The sequence below is a fragment of the Seriola lalandi genome, unplaced genomic scaffold (assembly GCF_002814215.2).
Source record: "Seriola lalandi dorsalis isolate HSWRI2012SDOR001 ecotype SW California unplaced genomic scaffold, Sedor1 jcf7180002053772, whole genome shotgun sequence".
Lineage (NCBI taxonomy): Eukaryota > Metazoa > Chordata > Actinopteri > Carangiformes > Carangidae > Seriola > Seriola lalandi.
In genome coordinates, this window is record NW_019524325.1 from 395527 (window position 1) to 404134 (window position 8608).

Consider the following 8608-nt stretch of genomic DNA (forward strand, 5'->3'; position numbering starts at 1 on the left):
CAATAATAAGCCTGACAGGCAACCACTGCAGGGACACAAAACATGTATGTAATGCCATCTTTTCTGGTTGTAGTTAGAAACATGTACGGATGAATTTGATGAATTGATTTTGAACTGTGCTGCTTTTTTCTGGAAACAGTTAAGGAGAGCATCAAGATAGTGCAGCCAGCTGGTGATGAAGGAGCAGATCAACGTCTGTACTTTGCTTTTTCAGTGATAAACGCAGAAAAAAAGACAATTTTAAGCCTAATGACAGCAATGCAAAGTTGGATGTCATCCGTGTGACTGTGATAACTCGTGCCTGTCTCCTAAAGATAGAAAGCTTTTTGAAGTTGCACCGTACAGAGCTCCACAAGGTTATATTGTGGCTCTTGCTAATCAAAAGCAATAAAGAATGTTCTTCTAGTAAGGCACTGTAGGAATGACAATAGTGACTGAGGCCAAAAGTCTGTCTAAAAGTATAAAATGTTCGACAATATTTCAAGCTGCACAAAGAAAACAACACTGATCCTTAAGTTGTTTGCAGCTGTTGCCAAAGCTGTCTCTGTGATCTCTGTGCTTTGCATGTTGGTTAAAGTAAAGATGTAACCCTAATGAGTACACTAAGAAAAATTCACTGCTGGCTTGATGGCAGTGCTAGACCAAAAGATGATGTATAAAAACAGGAAAATCATTTGCACATTCCAGTATGTACAATCTGAAATTATTGAGGCAAGCTTTTTCGATCAGCTACAGACACTCTTACCGGTTAGTTAAACTGGTACACCAGTATTACTATAAATTATTGTAGTTTATTCGGACAGGGATAAAGGTTTTGTCTTTCTGATAACTGACCAGACCAGACACCATGAGGTGTCACTCTATAAGTACTGTATTGAACAATGCACTTATGATGTCTTTTCACTTTTGCAGGGGCCTGTGACTCACGTCCGAACAGTGAGCATCGGTGAAAAGCGGCAGCCGGCAGCCAACACACACACCACTGTTAACAAGACCCATGCTTTAATAACGCCACCAGCCAAGTCAATACCAGGAACCAGGTATGCAGCAGCCGTTTTCTGTGTGCATGTGTATGTGTTATTGTGTTAGAAGTGATTCTGTTTAAATCAAAAAAAAGTGGGGCAAAGAGTACTGCAGTTATCTCTATGATTCTAATGTATGGGACTGTGTTAGTATATTTTGCATCTTGATCATATGACTCAGCAGTGAAGGTTATCAATACCAAATTGTGTTTCTTTCTTTCTTTCTTAAATTGTCCTAACCCTTCAAACACAGAAATAATTGAATATAATTACAATCGTAGCAGTGTGTTAATTAATAGCTTATTGCCAGTGGGATGTAAAATAAGGACATGGAGACACATATTTATGTCATTGCTCTAATGTTAAAATTTCTGAATAGTATGTGGCCTCTGTTGACTTTCTCGTAAGGCCCAACCAGAGTCACAACAAACACACTCTGCACAGCCAGCACCCTGCACAGCTCTTCATGGCGCTGACTCACATCAGATCAAACATCAGATCAAATTTAGAAAATGTATTTGCATGAAATCATCAACCACTTCAAAGATGGTTTCTCTGTATTAATTCATGTTCATACTTGATAGTAATTGACTTGTTTAAGGGAAAGACTTCTTCATTTGTGTGTATTTGTATATATATATATATATATATGTGTGTCAGCCCCTGCACTTACATGCGCATGGACACATTTAGGTGCCTTCTAGCGCATTGTACATATATGTGTGGTTTTTTTGCCCGTGTGGGAGCCTAGAAGTCTGTGTGCATGTCCTTATGCTGTCACATCTGCTGTTACCAAGGAAACCCCGTGGGGAGGCAAAGAAGTGCCGAAAGGTGTACGGCATGGAGAAGAGAGACATGTGGTGCACAGCCTGTCGCTGGAAAAAAGCCTGTCAGAGATTCACCGACTAATCCAGTCCCCTTCCCACGTTTGTGAGATGAGCTCGTCCTCACTCAGAGCGACAGCGATGTGGACTCTTCCACTGAGGGAGACGAGGGGAGATTTTTTCACGATGGAGCTCTCAGTGCTGCTTCCTCTGGCCCAGTAGGGGCTTTGCCTTCTCTCTTTTCCGTTTCCAAAAACAAAGAGAAAATAAAACTGGTGGGTAAAAACAACTAAAAACTAAATCAGCAAGAAAAAAAAAAACTTTATGCAGGTTTGGAGACTTTTTCTAAGACTGAGACATTTTCACTCTGTTGATGAATAAGGAAAAAAAGAAACATTTAAATTGGATTCTGAACCTTCTGATTTGATTTTTGTTTCTCGCCATTTCTCACGGCCTCAACTCAAGGCAATGTTGAAAGACTACAGATAAGCTTTTTGGTATACTCTGTTTTTCATTATAGGAGCATCATGTAAGCTACTGTTTACGAGGTGGATAATGACTCTTAGGAGGTTCAAGGGTTAACACCAGATTTGCTCAGTAAGACCTCTGTAGCATATCCGTTTTTCATTGTCACTGTTTAAGGGACTTAAAACCTACCAAAGGCAAAAGACCTGTTCGCTTACAACTGACAGCTTAGGTGTAAGATCAATACCGAATCTAACATCACTGTCTTCTGCAGCCTTACTAGGTATCGACTGTATGTTTAAACACATATTGTTCCATATCTAACAACATGTTCATCAATCACATTCAGTACAGCCAGCGACACTTCTTGCAATTTTCCAGAAATGCACAAAAACTTCACACCAAGTGGTACAAAGAGTTTTTCCCTTGACTTTCCAAAATATTTTAGAGGGATGTACACGATATATGAAATATATTTTCCCTATATATTTCCCTCTCTTCTTTTCTATACTTGTACCCTAAAGATATGCACCTTGAAGAAAAAGGTTGACTTTTAGAGTATCACTGTAACCACAGCGAATAACTGAGAGAGTCGATAACTATTTCTTATACAGAGTTTATTTTCAACAATGAGTTGCTTAAGCAACTAGCAGTTGCACTGTGCAATCAGCAGAATTAGAGCATTTTAATATTGTCTTTTTTGCTTTATGGTTGTCATTGTTATTAGGGTGATTGAGGCAGAAATGCTCATGTTTTCCTTTGACAGCTCATGTTCTTAAAGAGATTGTTTACCACAATGAATGATACATGAATGATAACTGCCCTTTGAAACTTTAACTTACGGTCTGACTGATGTAAATTATGTATGTAGGTAAATAATATAGAGATCGTAACCCAACAATCACTACCTGATAATAAGTCAGGCATTCTAATTCATTTCTTACAGTCTGAAATGGACAGCTTATCCACTCTTTAATCTTTGGAATAATTAGCATAAAGCAGCAGTGCAACAATATGTAGATACCAAACCTAACTTCATAGAAATTGAGACTTTTCCTCGTGTTTTCACTAGATGTGTTTAATCCTTTAAAAGTATCTTTCACTCTGGTCTGACATTTAAAAATGAAAAGTAAGAATCAAATTAAGTAAAAGTAGCAAAAGTTTTAAGATGTTGTACCAAAGTGGTATCGTACTTTTTAGAATAAGACTGTAATAGTTAATGATGGGTCAAGTTTTCCAAGCTTTAGATGAGATATAGGTGGTAGATTTTTAGATAGTTAGAAATTGTAAACTTTTTGATCTATCCCTGTCATATTTGTTTTTGTCGCAATCTCCAGCAATATTGGCCATCCTAAGAGAATTGCACCCTTTAATGTTAAAATTCAATTTTTTACTTGCCTCGTATCTCTATATCTCCAAGATATAAAACAAAAAGAGGTAGAAAACATTCAAAGACGTCAGAAGCAATCTTACAACTCTGTTTTCTAGAAATAGTGAAATTAGAACATAATGATGATCTATTATTGGTGATATTATTAATGGAAGTAGAAGATTGAACCACACATCAGTGGTCATAATTAAGAATGTTTTTAAGTAATTCCTGCAATGAAAAATTTCCACAAGAGTTGAGCTTTTTTTTATTTCCCCCTCATTAATAATGTACAGTTGGTGTTAACCTGCTCTGAGTCGACTCAGTCACACTTCAGATTTAAATAACTGTGATAAAGACAATACTGGGCTTTTTAAGATGATAACCTGCTGCCCATACCCAACCATATAGTCCAGTCAATTAATTTATTTATATAGCCCAAAATCACTAATTTGCCTCAAGGTGCTTCACAGTCTGTACCACTTAAGACATCCTCTATCCTTAGACCTACAATCCACAGAAGGAAAAACACCACAAGAGGAAAAAAGACCCTTTAACAGGTTTTTTTCTGATCTGCTCACATAGGCAGTCATGACAGTAGATGTATATATTTTGAAGAGATTCACCTTTGCGCTGTGTGTTAGCAGCTTTCTGAATGTAGGTTCTGCTGTGTGTTCTCTACTTTTGAAGCGCTCCTGACACTGAGCTTACCTGATCACCATAGTAACTTATCACACACACACACACACACACACACACACACACACACACACACACACACGCATACACATACACACACAGTGCCTGTCCTTCCCTGTGTGAGCAGGCCAACTTTGAGCAGACGCCTTGACTGAGGATCAGTGCGACTTCTCAGACCTCTGTCGCCATAGAAACACCTGCACTGTCCTCTGTCACCACAGGGTCACTTGCGCTGTCTGCTGTCGGCCGACACCACGTTACAAGTGACCAGTTATCACTTCTCGATGAAAGACGAGAAGCAGATGCCTGATTGCTCATTGCATGCTTGAAGTCAATGGGCAGAAACATTAAGCACACATGGTTGCTGTGATAGTACTGCTTAATATCTCATTCAGTTCCTGTTATAAACCACCATATTGTTTTGAAAATTACTGATCCTGCCTGTAAAGTGTTTATTCCAGTGGCATCCCAGATAAGCTAGGCCTCCCTCTCTCTCAGCTTGTGAGAGCAGGCGGCAGGCCTCTTCCGATCAGAAACTTCACAAAGTGCCAATGAAAAGAACATAAAAAGGAAAAAGGTATACTGACCTAATGAAATTGCACTATGTTGCACTGCGCAAAGACATGTTTTTATACATGGACATTTTATATACAAATTTTGAAGTGAAAGGATTTTGTTTTTTCGAGTGGGTGGGCGGGATGTCGTCACTGCCCGATGGAATAAATGGGGTGTCAGGGATCGGGGTTCTGTACCTCTGGGGCCCCCATTATTAGCAAGTGATCTTGACAGTTAATGTCTTTCTCTCTGTGTCAGATTTATCGTACTAAACATAGTGGTGCTGGCAGTCACAGAAGTGTGGTACTGAGAAGTACAGTGTGGTACTTAGGTAGTCAGTCACTTTGCCTTTTCCTTGGAGGAGTGCCAAGGGCCGAAAACAGCACCTGCCTTGTCTCAGTGATAGGAAAACACCGGTCTCAGTCAGCAGCTACACGTTATCGTCTTGATAGCAGATGCTTCACAGTGTTTAATTGCCTGGAGTTTTTTCACAATACACACTTTTTTTTTTTTTTTTTTATCCGTAAAGCTCATCTTTGTGCTTTCTTTACTTCAATAAAAAAAAAAAAAAAAAAAACAGGTTCATGCTTCTTTACATTTTACTGAGCTGAGGTGGTAACTGTAGATACTGTTATTAGTGCTGGATACCACTTTTGATTCTGTTATCTCTGGTTTGGTCATAGATCGAGTGTCAAATGCAACCCATCAGCTCTCTCTCTCTCTCTCCATCCTCAGTGTAAGCACTTTTAGATTCCACCAGCAGGGTTAGAGGCCAATGCTTTTGCTGGCAGTGAATGGGACTGTTAGCACATGTTAAGCTAACAGGCTCATGTGGTTGTTGGCCACTATTCCACCTTTTTTTTTTTTCTTTTTTTCGAGTTGCACTAAACTGGCCCGTGAAGATTAAAACCCAGGCTGCATCATTAGGAGCTCGGCTTGGCTCGGCACGGCTGAGTGCGGCTTGGGTCATCGTGGCCTGAAAGAAACTCTGGGTACAAAGTTGCTCTTGTGTACAGATCTCGGACAAGAGAACTTTATTGGTGAATTTTTGCAAAATAGATCAACGATTAAAAACTTTCACATAGTAAACGAGAGATGGAGATTGAAGTTGACTTCATAGGTGTGCAGGGAAACTGGGGATTGACAGTAGATGGAAAGCAGACACGAGATGTGCAGTGACGATGTAGATGGATTTGCAGTTTCAGGGCTTTCTTGTACATATGCAACAAAAGAGAACCGTGAGGCTTTTTCATATATTGTTGTTTTTGTTGTTGTTTCTCTGTTATATGAAAAGGAAACTTTTTTTTACAGTACAGTTGCTCAGAATATTTTTCTTTCTTTTTTTTTTTTTTTTTTTTTTTTTTAAAGTCGATTGAGAAGCTATAGTGAACATAACACATAAAGATTCAATGTATATTGTAGCTTAGAGGCAAAGGGGAGAAAAACAAAACCCGTTGAATGTATAAAACCTACAAAAATAAAAAGTCTTTTCTGTTGTTTTATTTGCTGGCTAGTTTGTACCGCCTGTAGTCAACCAGTAGCGCGTCCTGATTTTTGATATCCAAATCTTTTAACACCCACTGACAGCTGTCGCCACACTGCTAATTCATAACACAACCATGCAGTATTGCTTTACTATCTTACTTTGTGCAATGAGATGCTTTATAATGGAACAAGAACTAACTTGAGCTTTTTTGGTGACATCTGGGCAACTCGCTCACACTGTTGCTGTTCGTCTTTTGTCTTTCTCCCCGCCAAATAGTACTATTTTTTTTTTTTTTTCTCGGAATGTGTGTCGTTGTTGTGGATGTTGTTTGTGGTTGTGACGTTAAGTTGTTGTTAGGCAGGATAACCATCAACCTTTGGTCATGATGAAAATTGTAACCTTGTGGAAATCTTTATCCTGCCGTGCACATTCCAACAGACAGCACGCTTCTAGTGTCTTCCACTTGTTTCCCAATAGACATATCCTTCCCATTTCCTTCTCACTACAGTGATTCTTCTCCGATCACCTTGTCCTTTTCCATTTCCTGTTCTTGTGCTATCCAGCTTTACTGTGGTCCCACCCAAGCCTTTACCCAGTATATTAAGCTAAACTAAACCCTTGAAATGTGCATTAAAAAAAAAAGCCTTTGTTTTTTCCAAATATGTCAAAATCTATGTGCTGCTTTCTTGAATGTCAGTTTTCATTTGTGCGTAAACCAGCAGCAGCAAAGCCAATAGATCTCCTTCCAAATCAAATGTAAATGCATTGCAATGGCAGCTCCACTCAGTTTTCGGCTTCTTCTACTGTGCTCTTATTGTTTGTCCAGGCTTTTACCCTCTGTGTGTCAGATCTCTCATTTCATGACCATTTTTTTTCCCCTGTTGTGTTTTTACTGAGCCTTACACTGGCCGGTGTGAAAACTGACTTTTGCTATGTTTTTGTTTTCTCATTGATTGATTGATTGATTGATTGTCTGGCTGAGTTTGAGGTTGTTTTGCATGTCTAGCATCGCTCAATTTTTTTCCTGTTTGTTTTCTTGTTAGGAGATACAACACTGAAGGGTTTTATGTGTTAGATTTCCCCTTTCAGAAACTGATAACCCAAGGCTGATTAAGTTTGTTTTCCTCTAAATGTAAAGATGATCATCGCAGCCCAGCGCACACACATACACACGTACAGTGCTAAAAGCATTTTGAGGGAAACGTGAAATCAGCCTTGGGTCTTCACTGGAGGGCAAGATTTCTCCTGTGTGTGGGCTCAGCCTCTGGTCTTCATCAGCAGTCCCACGCACATGGGGGAAGCACTTTCTGAGGAGTGGTGCACTCAGAGTATTTGTATGAATGTCAAGCCTATGAGTAGTGCTTGGAAAGATGGATGACCATGTATGATGCTGATAATGTGATCTATGTGATGTAATGTGACAGAAAGAAAATAAACCTGAATGGAAGACGGTTGCTGCCAGTTTTTTTTAACTTTAATATGTGGATGAATAAATCACTGCAGGAGATGTTTATAATGGGAAATATTCCAAATAAGGAAATGTGCCAGTGTAAAATTGTAGACTGAATTCATTCCAGTGTCTACTGTCTTTGACTTGTCTATTCTGACCCCTTGTGGGCAGCAGTTGTAACGACAAGACTAGTTCCATAAACTGCCCCGACGGGAACAAGAAAATAAAAGCCACAGCACACATCGGTCACTTCTTTACAGCAGCAATTTCAAAATTTATTGAGACTGATTGGTTTTTGCAAATAATAGTCAAGCTAATTCTTCCACTAAACATGAAGTTAGAAAGAGGCTTGGATGGCCGGCGGGCCAGCCCCAACATCAAAACAGGAGGCTCATGGTTGACTGTAAAAATGTTTTGTGATCAGTACTATCAACCAAAAAATATCTGCACAAGAGCACTTAAATCTGCCCAAAACAAAACAGGTGTAAAAACAGGACAGGTTTTTTTGATTATTTAACACATTTTGTTACAAACACAGGTTTATGATAATCATCAATATAAAGTCAGTATCATATTGAACAATATTCCCAATGAAAATAAACAAACCTCAAGCTTCAAGGGCAACCTTTTACAAATTAAAGACCCTCTGAAACTTGAGAGAGGAAAATAAATAATATATAATAGTAATATAAATTCATATATATGAAGGTATACACACATCACTCTTAGTAGAAGAAC

General features: G+C 38.9%; 1 protein-coding gene across 2 annotated transcripts in view; it reads left to right on the forward strand.

Moving 5' to 3' along the window:
- slc2a4rg (SLC2A4 regulator) overlaps positions 1-7871 on the forward strand; it is a 40037-nt gene extending 32166 nt beyond the window's left edge. For both annotated transcript variants that reach the window (XM_023401839.2, XM_023401840.2), the window contains 2 exons: positions 913-1040; positions 1820-7871. In XM_023401839.2, coding sequence (XP_023257607.1) covers positions 913-1040; positions 1820-1931 — 240 coding nt within the window. In that variant the 3' untranslated portion in view covers positions 1932-7871. The remainder of the gene's footprint in view (positions 1-912; positions 1041-1819) is intronic.
- Positions 7872-8608: the final 737 nt, after the last annotated feature.